The sequence below is a fragment of the Poecilia latipinna genome, unplaced genomic scaffold (genome assembly GCF_001443285.1).
Source record: "Poecilia latipinna isolate Pla-1442-1.1 unplaced genomic scaffold, P_latipinna-1.0 Scaffold1922, whole genome shotgun sequence".
In the NCBI taxonomy this organism is placed as follows: domain Eukaryota; kingdom Metazoa; phylum Chordata; class Actinopteri; order Cyprinodontiformes; family Poeciliidae; genus Poecilia; species Poecilia latipinna.
Window position 1 is genome coordinate 39,173 of NW_015114538.1, and position 12,210 is coordinate 51,382.

Consider the following 12,210-nt stretch of genomic DNA (forward strand, 5'->3'; position numbering starts at 1 on the left):
CATGACAGCGATGCATTTAACTTTGATTATGGGTCACTGGTGCTGAGGATGAACCAGGGACTGGATGTGTCGCACCTTGTAGAAGAAGAAGGTCAGCATGAAGTTACTGTGTGATTCATGATACGGCATTTCAATATTCAAGTTCACAAGCAAATCTTTTAGGTCAAGGTTCTGCAATTACCTTGACCTAAGGTTGCTATTACTGTGGAGCTTTTGCTTTGTAAATTTGACCAAAAAATACAACTTTGCTACCATAGTAGCAAAGTTAGCTCTATCATCCAATACCACATATTTCGTGCAGGCAACAATAATACAAACAGATGGGCATGTTAAACTAGCGGTGTGCTTCACTTTGTAAAAGACCAGTGAATGCCACAACAATTACACAGTTTAAGAGGTTTTCACTAATAATACTGGCTAGATGTAGGATTATTTGACAAGCTAATGGTTATTTACCTGCTGCTACGATTTGCAGCACAGTTTCTCTCCGCAATCCAATAGAAATAAATTAAAACTTTTCAACATAGCAAATTTGAGTTTGAGGAACAATGATAGAAAGAGGTGTTTTGGTCGCTTTTGAAACATTGATAGATTTTTACACAAAGTTGTTGGGAGAAATAATTTATCTACTGGAGACTCAGGGAAACAAATATGTTGCTCTTTGATTCATTAAAAAAAATATTTCAAGTCTTTTTGGATCTCTGAGATTGTTAAGGTACAAAATAAAATAATAAAATATAGTAAAGAAAAAGTAAAAAAAATAGCTAATCCTAAAGCTGAATTCTACAAATTTTTATATATTGTTTAAAATAAAAGAGGAATTGTAGTTGACGTAATATGAAAGTTAATCTTTTCATCATGCTTTTCATCATGGTTACGGACTTTGATCTGCAGATTACAGAATATCTACAGTGGCCAGACTGTTTCAGATAAAATAAATAACTTGCAATGATGCCATAAAGCAATTACAGGTTACCTGTTTTGCTGGGGGGGGGAGTTTCTTCAGGTGCACAGAAATTTCCGCTTGGCAATGAATATAGTAATCTGTTACCAATCACCCAGCAAAACGTAAATCAGGAAACTGTCCAAAGAAATACATATATTTCAGAGGAACTCTCAGATGACATTTGAAAATGTAAACATGTTTGGGTGTAAACTTATGAAAGCATTTTTACATCAAAAATTAAAAGATGCGATGAAAAAATATTAACAAAAGTGCATAAAAGAGCTGTTTTCATGTACTTTTATCTTGTGTTATATATCCTGTATTCACCAATAATTGGGCAATCAACAACAAATTCCCCTTTCTACTAATTCAGTCTTTATAGTATTGTAAAGTTTGTTTGTACTTTCGTGGAAAAAGTGAATATTAAGATATATATTAACTTTATGACCTGTAAAATGCTCTGTTAAAGTTGCTCATTTCACCAGACCAGTAGCAGAAATATAGGCTCCCTATTATGAAACTACAATCAGATCAGCCATGACCTTCCCTTTCCTTCCCTTCTGAGAAAAAGAGATGGCTTTTAATGGAACTTGTAAAGATTACATTTCATCCGTACGGCTGTTATTCATATACTTCTTTGAAGCAGCAATTCCATTATTTCTAGCTAAAATGACTCAGAATGGAAGCAGAATTCAACTTACCAATAAAAAGCTGAATAATCCCCGAAGGCACTAAATTTAAATAAAAGTACCTTCTTTCTTTTCTGGGTAACTCTGATTAATGATACAAGTACTCTCTGCATCTGATCGGTTACCTGATTGTGCCTTTCAGAGGAAATGCTGAAGGCAGCGAAGGAGCAGCGGGCCCTGGATAATGAGATGATGCCAAACGGGGGGAAAACAAAGGGACTCTTCAGGAAGTCCAGGCATTCATCTCAGCAAGTGCTCACAACTAGAGGTATGTACCTGCATGACCTATAGGCACGGACAAACCCATGCTACTTAAAGCGGAGGACACATCCATTTAAGGTTTTTAAGTGCGCGTGAAAACTTTCTTCGACACATTCCCACTGAATCAAAGAATAAAATAACATACATTTAACAAATTAAGTCAATGACTCGCATCGTTTTCTGTGGAACTTTTCCCCCACATTCCTATTAAGGTGTAATTGAATCAGCTGCTCCTACTAAAGACATTTCTGTGGGTGTAATCCAATAATATGCTCCCATTCGTTCCACTTTAAGAAGCATCTCTTAAGAGCAGTCCTTTAAGCCAGACAGGAGAGGCTACCTGCAGCCTCCCATTCTATCAATCTATGTCTCTGCATCATCCAACAGTGAGCTACATAATGGAAAGACAGTGAAACTCGTTGGTATACCATCTACATTCCCCGGAGAGAACTTTGTGTCAGTCTATTAATGACGGGTCCACCTCAAATGTCCCACTGGTACCTTTATACTTACTGAATCTCATTTCCTGTGTCTTTTCTCTCTCTCTCTCTCTCAGTGTCGGTGTGTGGACCGCCGCCTCCTCAGGTTGCCAAAATGAACGAGAAGCTGGTGGAGGCCAGTGGTCAATTTAAAAAGAAACAGCCTAAAGGCACCATTGACGTGTGGTGGCTGTTTGATGACGGAGGTAAGAGTCACTTCCCTTCTGGTTGGTACATTTCTCACAGAGTGTGATGGATTCATCAGGGCAGACTTCAGATCAGATCCTCCCTGAAAGCAAAAGGAGAAAAAAAGGCAAAAAGTCACTCTTAGTCAATAAAATGATATAAAAAATAAAGTATTGTGTAAAAAAAAAAAAAAAAAAGAAAGCAAATATTAAAATTATCAACTGTTTGGAAAAGTTAAAAAGCAAAAGTGAATATTTCTATATGAGGAATATTTGTATGCTTCTGTTTTAGCAGTTTTGGCTTTTACTTCCTACATCTTTTGCATTTTTGGGCTTAATTCAATTTCAGACAAATAGACATCCTTCCTAATCTTCAGTTCCATGTTTCTAAGCAGTGACAACATTCTGTTTTTGTGGGGGGACACAAAGCATAACAAACAAATTCCAATCTTTTTTTGTAGTGTCATTTCAAAGTGTTTTGATGGTGCGGTAGTATTCCTAAAATGTAATATTTAGAAAAGACGCATTTATAGAAAGCTTGAGAAGCACTGGCTAAATGCATAATCTTATGTAATGTGGTATTATTACAGAATAAATGCTGGAGGTATATTACATTTTCTGAATTATTTAAGCAAAGTTGCAGTAAGACTACTCAATATGTTTCAGGTTTGTTGATTTTAGCATTTATCATTTTGAAACTTGTCGGTATATTAGCTGCACTGTGCCAACAATCTGTATCCTTTTAGAAAGCACATAGATTTTTCATTAACTTACCTTGGATATAAAATTGTTGTTCTTTTGTGGTCAGCACAGAATAACGTCTGCTGAAAGATTGTTAACTTTTTACACAGTCTATACAATGCCAAGGAATAGCTGGAAAAGGATGGTTCGAGGTAATCCTAGGAAATGGGAATGGCCTTCATCATTAATCCCTTTTTCTTGGAGGCAAAGATGATAAAAAGAAAAAAAAACACCTTACATGTGTTTTATGGTCTTAAAACTATGTCATAAACCAGTATCAATGGACAAAGGGAAAAAAGTCACATGCTTGGAAAATAATAACTTGTTTTCAATTCAAGTGTCCTACAACCTACTTGCGTTTCCTTCTCTCAGGTCTGACGCTGTTGCTCCCCTACATCCTCACCACCAGGAAGAAGTGGAAAGACTGTAAACTCAGGATCTTTATTGCAGGGCAGCCTGGACGAACTGAGATAGACAAGCAGGAGTGAGTAAACAAACTCATGTGGCAATATCAGTGAAAATGTATCACATGAACATAAAGATGACAGAAATAACAGCATGTGTTTGAATAAAGCTGAATCTGTTTGCTTGGTGATTTGGTTTGCAGGATGAGGTCTCTGTTGCACAAATTCAGAATAAAGTGCAGTGACATCACCGTCGTCGACGACATCCACATCAAACCCCGCAATGACAAGTGAGTAGCTGCTTTCTGCCGGGTGCAGTGGTACGACGGTTACAGTCAAGTTTAAAAGCTTAGTCATCCACACATTATGAAAGTCAGCTCACCCTCTTGTCTGCCGTTCGTCCAGCATAAAGAAACTAGAAGACATGATTGAGCCGTTCCGTCTGCATGAGGGGTCTAAAGGCAGGGATCAGGCTGCGGGTATCCAGAAGGAGTATCCCTGGAAAATCACTGATGCAGAGCTCAGCAGCTTTGAAGAGAAGGTGAGGAATAATTTATTACGGTTCCTTCCTGGTGATTCAATGGAATTTGATTAATTAAAAAAAATATAAAAAAAATAAAAAAAACAACGTATCTTCTTCTCTTTTACAGACGCACCTCCAGGTACGACTGAACGAGCTCCTTCAGGAACATTCCAAATCGGCCAATCTGATTGTTTTGTAAGTATAAGTGTCAGGAGGCCAGATGATATCCAGCTGTTTACTCCACTCCAAAAGTTGATGTAATTTACCGTTTTTCTGTACGGTTAACCCTCTGCAGGAGCCTGCCCATCGCTCGTAAGGGATCCATCTCTGATTTTCTCTACATGGCCTGGCTGGACATCTTGACAAAGGACCTCCCACCCATCATGCTCGTCAGGGGCAACCACAAGAGTGTTCTTACTTTCTACTCGTGAGCACCTTAAAGGCCAAACACCGAAGAACAATGTTGCTGGAAGGGGGATTACAAAGGCAATACTTTTAACTACATATTCATATAGGATACAGGTGCATGAGCGAGACTGTCTTCCAGACCCACATCAGTCATATATTTATGCTCTGATTATCAATTTTGGAAACTAAACAAAGAAAACACAACAGATTTAAAAGAAGGCCAAGAAAGTAGGATTTAGACAGTGTGCTTTAGACAATACAACTAGCTATGTAAACTGCTTGATTTGGAGTGGGTACTAAGAAATGCACCCATTTTTTTATTATAAGAGAGAGAAGACAGAACCAGCACACACAAGACGCTGCTGGAGTGCTTAAACCGAGTGACTGTCACTGTAATATAAATGTAAATAGGATATTGTAGTGCATATTTTTTGAAGTCAAAAAAGCTTTAATAATTACCAATAATAATAATAATAATGATAACTTACATAGCACTTTTTCTTACACTCAAAGATGCCTCACAAGAAAAATACAAACGACATAAAACAAATAGCTGGAAATTGAGAAGGGGATTATGATGGTTATGCCAGGTTCAACAGTAATGATTTGCAGGTAGGTGAGGAATCTGACTTCCTGGTGTTTTGAAGAAGACCGTTCCAGAAGGGTGGAGTGGCGGCAGAAAAGGCTCGACGCCCCAGAGTACGATGTTTGGTTGTGATGGGGGTCAGGAAGTTACAGTCAGAGGAACGAAGGTATCGAATAGGAGAGTCATGGCAAAGAAAGTCAGTGAGAGAGATAAGACAGGACGAGGTTGTTAATAAGCTATGAAACTGGCTACTTTAATATTAGTACTTTCTTCACTGTAGTAGTACTGCTTTAATTCTTTTTTGTACATTGTTAGTGCTAGTTACTTTTAATATTCTTAAAGTTAAAACTGCATCATGTTGTTTACCCATTCCACCTAAATTTAATTCAGCGTTTTAATTTTATCACGTCACATTTCTTTTGCGTGAAGAAAACTGAGTGATTCAAAGGCACTATTAAATATCTTTTTTTTTTGTATTTTTACTCATCATTTTGTGATTATATTTAAATAAGTGCGATTGTTTGAAATAAAGAAAATATGAAAAACTTGATTTTTTCTGTTTTGTTTTTTTTTTTCATGCCTGTGTTTTTTTTTTAAGTGATTATATATCAAAATTATTTTCCCATATTCTTTTTCAAAAAACCACAAAGTTAAGTGTATCTTAAAAGGATTGGATGTGCTATGAGCACACAGTAGTGTACAGATTAGAAACGAGGAAAAAAACCTGTAATTGTATTCAGAAGTCACCTAAATAGTAAATGGAGTCCATCTGTCTTTAATTTGTTTTCAGTTTAAATCCAGCTGTTCTGGAGAGGCCTCTGAGGTAATTTTGAGAACAATTAGCATAATGAAGACCAAGAAACACTGCAAACAGGACAGGGATAAAGCTGTGAACCTATGAATGAGTGTGTGTCTATAAACTAATATTACGAACTTTGAACATCTTACACTATCGGTTGATCTGTCTTCTAAAAAAATGAAAAGATTATGTACAACTAGTACTGCACATTACTGATCATCATCAAGACAGGGAAACAATTATCTGTGTTGATAAACATGTTTTTCATTATGGTCAGCAATAATGGCTGAAGGATATATAGATTGATTTAGATCTAAAGCAAATGGAATGCCCAGTTCTAAATTCATTTGGAAATTTGTCTCCATCCAATCTGACTGAGTTCGAATTACTTTGCAAAGAAGAATGGTAAAATAGCACAAACTTTTCAGATTTGTTGACATATTTCAAACCACCAGTTTCTTTCCACATAAGTGTGCACTGCATGTGTTGATATGTCAAATAAAACCTCAATATAGCATACTGTGTGGATGTGACATGACATAATGTCCAAAAAGTTCTGAGTATAAATACCTTCACAAGATATTGTATATTTTTGTAGTACTGCCTATACACATCTGCAAATATATTCCTATTATGACACAGACCAACATGTTATGAGGAATACATATATTTTCCCATCTTAGAAGTAGAATATAGAAGTAAATCTGAAAATCTCCTTAAAAAAACTGGTGTGCTTTTAAAAAAGAGCCTTGGAAAATGTGGCATCTTAATTCAAGCAAGAAAACGTTCAACTTCATATAAAACTGGCCATATGCGCATATTGAATAAGAGAAAATGTTGTGCATGGAAATGATATATCTCCAAAATAGAAATCCACGGTGAATTGACACAAATATTTATACATTTTAGCGCGTTTAGGTCAGTGAGCTTTATGTCTCTGTTCTTTACTACTACGCAAACGCCTCTTTTGGTTGCGTGCTCTGGAAGGGAAAGAGGTAGGAGGAGTATTACTCGTCTAACAGGATCTGAGCTGATGTGAGCTGCTAAAGGGAAACGAAAAATGAAAGGAATACGGGTCAGACTCAAGGACCTCCTGGGAGTCTTATCGGTGTTCAAAACTGCTCCGGGTTCCTTTGAAAGACAGTTTCACACGCAGATGCTCTCTCAAAACAAAGGCAAGCAAGATGGAAAATGCAGCGTTAGCTTAGCTAGCCTACCTAGCATTTTGTAATTGACAAGCTTTGGTTTTTGTCTCATGTCACAGTACATATTATGCCCATACAGTGTGTTCGCCACCTTCTTTGTTTGATTCTAGTATGTCATTAACGTGAAGCACATCTACAAATCCTAAATGGCTTCGTTTTACTCAAAAAGTTAATGCAGCTTTAAGGTTTAGTTTGTTTACACTTGTAACTGTCGCGAGAATCTTTAGCGTCATCTATAGTTGCTATGGCAACAAAGCTTCGTTCTGATTTAATCATATTTTTATTTTTACTTCTTGCCCAATTTAGGACTATGTGGTTTTGTATTATAGCAGGTTATTCGAGATAATAAAGGTGAAAAGTTAGCACTTTGTGTTGTATAATTCTGTTTCCGTTTTGTGACGTATGCGGTCGTGACGTGTGGAGGCGAGAAAACGCGGGAAAACCAGGCTCCGCTTAAAACTAGGGAAGCAGGTCATAGTAGAAAACTGTAGTTTTTAGCGTTAATTTTGCAAACACGTAGTTGTTTTAGTCAGATTAAATTGTTGTCAGTCGTATACTGGGATCACATTGCCATCATGCCTGTTCTGGATGTTACAGATGTGTCTGCAGTATCTCCATCCAAGAGAGCAAGAACAGAAACAAAGCCTGAAGATGAAAAATACGTGCTTAGATTTTCTAAACTTTCGGAGCATGCCACAACACCTACACGAGGTTCTGCAAAAGCAGCAGGATATGATCTCTACAGGTTGGTTTTCATTTTTTCGCTGTGGAGCTGTTGTGTTTTCTTTGCAGCTATTTTTAATTCAAGATGTTGTACATTGCTTGAACAGAATACACAGTCTTCTGTGCCTGTTCTATTGAACCGTGTGTGAAGCTGCTTTAATGCTTTCTTTAAGGATAACTGCATTGCTTTTCATTTGACGCAACAGTGCTTATGATTACTCCATTGGTCCCCTGAATAAGGCGATTGTGAAGACAGACATCCAGATTGCTGTTCCTCATGGCTGTTATGGCAGAGTTGGTGAGTTTCTGACATGCGGCTTGTGCTCCTCAGTCACTCTTCCTGTTTGGCTCATGTGAATTCAAGCTTTTTTCTATTTCTCCCTTTCAGCACCAAGATCTGGACTGGCAGCTAAACACTTCATCGATGTTGGTGGTGAGTCTGAGCAGAAATGTGTGCCTCTGATTCGCATAATCAGATCATGCATTTATGCATTTCGACTGCTTGTGTGTGTGTTTGTGTTCACAGCTGGTGTTGTAGATGAAGATTACCGGGGTAATGTAGGAGTCGTGCTCTTCAACTTTGGCAAAGAAACATTTGAAGGTGAGTTCTGTCGTTGGTATTTAGGCATAGGAAAAGGTCCCCTCAAATGACAGATACTTGATGTCATTATTGGATCAAATAAATGTTGTGCCCCCTGGTGGAATACAGTGGCAACAGCCTGAAATGTTTGCCCTTGTGGCGAGTTTTTCCATTTGATCTAAAAGCTAGAATATTCAATCACTCTTTTTGTAAATTAGATTTAATGTTATCTAAAATGTTAATGTAAAATGAATGTGGACTTTATTACAAATAATTTTTTTTGCCCAGATCACTGTGCCTTTCACTTAATTCACATCTGTACTAAAAGTTTTTATCCTTAGAAGCATGCTGTTTATATAAAGTAACTTCCCAAATGTCCAACAACACAATAACTTTGTTTTAAGTCAGTTTTTTTCCCCACCAACCAGGAAATTGATAAGGTGCAGAGCTTACTGTGCTGAATGACATAAAAGGACACGCTATCGTCCAAGTTAATCATTGTCTCATGTTGCTCTTCACAGTGAAAAAGGGTGACAGAGTTGCTCAGCTGGTGTGTGAGAAAATCTGCTACCCAGATCTGGTGGAGGAAGAGGTAAACTGCGACCATTTTTGACTTTCATTTACACTCCTGCCTTTCAGGCATTTCCAGTTTGTCTAAACTTGAACTAATGCAAGGTATGAACTGAAAACAAAAGGGGAATGTTCAGTCTGGTTACAGCTTTAACCCTTTGCTTCTTGATGGTGCACTGGGAAAAAAAAACGGCTATATGCATTGATCAGAAATTGTTTAATAGCATCACTTTTACAAAGAAATTTTCTAGGTTTTTAAACATTCTTGCACATACATTTCCAAATTGTCTACATATACACAAGTAAGCTAAGTAATTTTTATTCGGCTTGTTTAATTTGCTCAATTTTTTCCTCCCAGACTCTCGATGAAACTGTTCGTGGTGCTGGAGGCTTTGGATCTACTGGACGCAACTGAGGGCTCCATCATGTTACTGTATTAGCAATAAGTTGTTCTTATATGGTAATAAAAATAGGTGCTAATAAAGCTACTTTTTTTCATACATAAAAGTCTATTTTTTATTTTTTACTAATTTCAGTTCATTGCATTCGTGTTATTTCATTCATCAACGCTCCACATGGCGAAAGTCTTCCAAACCTTCACAAGGGGGCAGTAGTAGACAAGAATTCAAACTTCTGCTTCAAATCACATTCCTTTGCCAAGTGCAGTTTTTCTCCAACATGGGGTGAAAGTGTGAGATACTTTGGCGTATCGCATCCGGCTATTTGACTTAATCTGACTTCCACGGGCCGAAATGTTCCTCACTTTGATCAAACAACTGCAGAGGAGGAGCGGCGTGGCTCGCCTGTTGTATCTGCTTGTTATTTTGATCCAGATGAAAGAGGGGGAGGAGGAAATAAAACCACATGCATACACAAAAAAATATGTTTTTATTGTGTGGATTTACAGCTAAACCCTCACTGATGTGAACAGAGAACCGGCTGGTCTGTAACAATGCAGCACTGATTTTACTTGTGAGAGAACGTGTGGCCACAGAGACCTCAGTGCATAATCATGAAGGCCCAGGTTTGGCATCATCAAAATGTGGTGTGTGTGTGTGTGTGTGTGTACTGCATGTCTGTATACACTGTTTACAAAGGAAGTAGTTGGTCATTATAAGCACCATTATGACCCCCTCTATTCCAGGGGCTTCCTATAGTTTACAAATGCTTTATAGATTAAAAGTGGCACTGATTATTACAGTATAAACACAATTTACATACACAGAAGAGAGCGGACAAGCTTTGATGCTAGTTGTTGCAGCGGCAAGGACACGAAATCTTCAGAATGACCGTCGGGATCGTATTTGACTACTAAGGTCTTGGATTCGTAGTGCAGTGCATTCAGAAGTCTATGTAGATGTGTTAGCACCAATACGGATACGGATTATTGGATCAGTGGGAAAGATGGGAAAGCAAAGTTTAAATAGGCAGTAGGATTCATTCAAGCTCAGATGTGGTTACATCTCAATAGTCCACAGTGGGTTCCTTCCCTCTCCTAAAAACATTTTTTTTTTTTTTCCAACCATTTTCATCTTTCAGCGTCTGGGGAAGAAGACATTCCCTATAACTTCTCGAGGGGAGGAAATAAATTGATATCGGACTATTGTGACTCAACCCATTCTTCTCTTTCGACCAAGTTGAGTTAATGAAATAGCTTTCTGCAGCCCGCATGCCCCTCCAAGTGGCATCTGATTCCACATATCATCATATGACATTTAACAGTAAAATAAAAACCTATTCACACTCTCGATAGTGCTCTAAACACAGCTGGAGATGTGTTTCCTTAGACTTCAAGCGAACATTTCCTCACTTAGCTGCTATTCCTTTCATAGAGTCTGTATCTATGATATGTAGAATCATCTTTGGTGATCAAATGGTGTCAGAATCCCCCCTTCCCACTTTGTCTCTTTGGTGGCGAGCCCCTAGTTGCCCCTAGCTACTTATTCAGAGTCTCAATTGTTTGGCCTTTAGGGCAGTGTGAGCATGACGCTGGATTGGCAGCTGCCAGCAACATCTGCCCCTCTCAGTCTGGTGATGGTTAATGCAGGATGAGCTGCACCCTCATCTTCAGTACATCTCCCAGCTGTCCTGTGAGGTAGTCTTTATCGTGTTGGTCCTCCAGCTCGGCCAGCTCTTTCTTCCTGTACAGAGGGGCGCTGCTGATTTGAAGGTCGTACACCCCCGGCGGGAGGACCTTCTTCTTATTCAAATGCAGGTAGCTGACTCCGTCCCTCTGGTTGATTTTGAAGAGGCCTTCTTCGTTCCCGTTGTCGATGCTGTAGCGCACGTGGTCGCTGAGCGCGGACAAGGCCGGGGTGAACTCCAGGATGTGCTCGCGGTTGCTGAGGTCGCTGACGTTCAGGTGCAACTGGAGCGTGCTTTCGATGTCCATGCTGGCCAGGCTTACTGCGTTGTCCTCGGTGAGCTGAAGAGTTAAAGCAAAACTTTTTTTATACATCTAGACACAAACTGAATTCGACAACTGACTGACTACCAACACTAGATTAAACATGCTGCCCCAGTCGAAGTTTTTGAACTGATTATCCTCCACAAGTTTTCCAGTCTCTCAGACAAATTACCTGCATGTCTTCCCCAGCGCCATCGTGCGTCGTGTTGACACTGCGACGTTTGCGTCCTTTCTTCGGGTACCCGTTTACCTTACACTCGTAGCAGGCTTCTGGAGAGAGCGAGTTGTCATCCTCCTCACCTCCCTGTCCGCCACTCACACTGCCACTCGTGAAGCCAAGACCTGTGACACAGTGCCTGAAGCGGAATCAAAGCGGTCAGTCAAACTGAAAACACGGCGGCCGCTTTTTATTTTTCTGAATGCCTCAAATTGTACCCTTGTCCAGCGCGGTAGTATCCAGGCGGGCATCCGCAGAGGTAGCCCCCGTCTGTGTTAGAGCAGCCAAACTTGCACGGGTTGTGGCTGGTGGAGCACTCGTTGACGTCTGCGCAGCCTCCGGTGGACTGCTCGTAGTTGAAGCCGGTGGGACAGAGGCAGCGGAAGCTCCCCAGGGTGTTGTGGCATGACGCTCCCCCACAGATCTGGCTGTTCAGACACTCATTCTCATCTGGGTCATAGGAAGTTGGTGGGAAGCAAACAAACAT

At 39.3% G+C, this 12,210-nt stretch overlaps 3 protein-coding genes across 4 annotated transcripts in view; 2 read left to right on the forward strand and 1 right to left on the reverse strand.

The window, feature by feature from the left end:
• slc12a1 (solute carrier family 12 member 1) overlaps positions 1 to 4,851 on the forward strand; it is a 19,310-nt gene extending 14,459 nt beyond the window's left edge. Inside the window, exons 20-26 of the mRNA XM_015015508.1 lie at positions 1,778 to 1,903; positions 2,453 to 2,581; positions 3,674 to 3,785; positions 3,909 to 3,995; positions 4,111 to 4,246; positions 4,356 to 4,423; positions 4,524 to 4,851. Of these exons, the coding sequence (XP_014870994.1) occupies positions 1,778 to 1,903; positions 2,453 to 2,581; positions 3,674 to 3,785; positions 3,909 to 3,995; positions 4,111 to 4,246; positions 4,356 to 4,423; positions 4,524 to 4,659 (794 nt within the window). The 3' untranslated portion in view covers positions 4,660 to 4,851. The remainder of the gene's footprint in view (positions 1 to 1,777; positions 1,904 to 2,452; positions 2,582 to 3,673; positions 3,786 to 3,908; positions 3,996 to 4,110; positions 4,247 to 4,355; positions 4,424 to 4,523) is intronic.
• Positions 4,852 to 6,981: 2,130 nt separating this feature from the next.
• Positions 6,982 to 9,601, forward strand: dut (deoxyuridine triphosphatase). Its single transcript, XM_015015514.1, has 7 exons — positions 6,982 to 7,196; positions 7,824 to 7,971; positions 8,156 to 8,247; positions 8,338 to 8,382; positions 8,476 to 8,550; positions 9,051 to 9,121; positions 9,458 to 9,601. The coding sequence occupies exons 1-7, from the start codon at positions 7,082 to 7,084 to the stop codon at positions 9,512 to 9,514; spliced, it is 603 nt and encodes a 200-aa protein (XP_014871000.1). The 5' UTR covers positions 6,982 to 7,081; the 3' UTR covers positions 9,515 to 9,601.
• A 367-nt stretch (positions 9,602 to 9,968) lies between these two features.
• LOC106935171 (fibrillin-1-like) overlaps positions 9,969 to 12,210 on the reverse strand; it is a 72,718-nt gene continuing 70,476 nt past the window's right edge. For both annotated transcript variants that reach the window (XM_015015512.1, XM_015015513.1), the window contains 3 exons: positions 11,942 to 12,173; positions 11,679 to 11,862; positions 9,969 to 11,524 (listed from right to left, as the gene is read on the reverse strand). In XM_015015512.1, the coding sequence (XP_014870998.1) occupies positions 11,138 to 11,524; positions 11,679 to 11,862; positions 11,942 to 12,173 (803 nt within the window). In that variant the 3' untranslated portion in view covers positions 9,969 to 11,137. The remainder of the gene's footprint in view (positions 11,525 to 11,678; positions 11,863 to 11,941; positions 12,174 to 12,210) is intronic.

Coding starts and splice junctions, on each gene's coding strand:
- dut (XM_015015514.1), top strand. CDS start 7,082: ATGAAAGGAATACGGGTCAGACTCAAGGACCTCCTGGGAGTCTTATCG. Junction 8,248..8,337: donor TGGCTGTTATGGCAGAGTTG/GTGAGTTTCTGA, acceptor TCTCCCTTTCAG/CACCAAGATCTGGACTGGCA. Junction 8,551..9,050: donor TGGCAAAGAAACATTTGAAG/GTGAGTTCTGTC, acceptor TGCTCTTCACAG/TGAAAAAGGGTGACAGAGTT.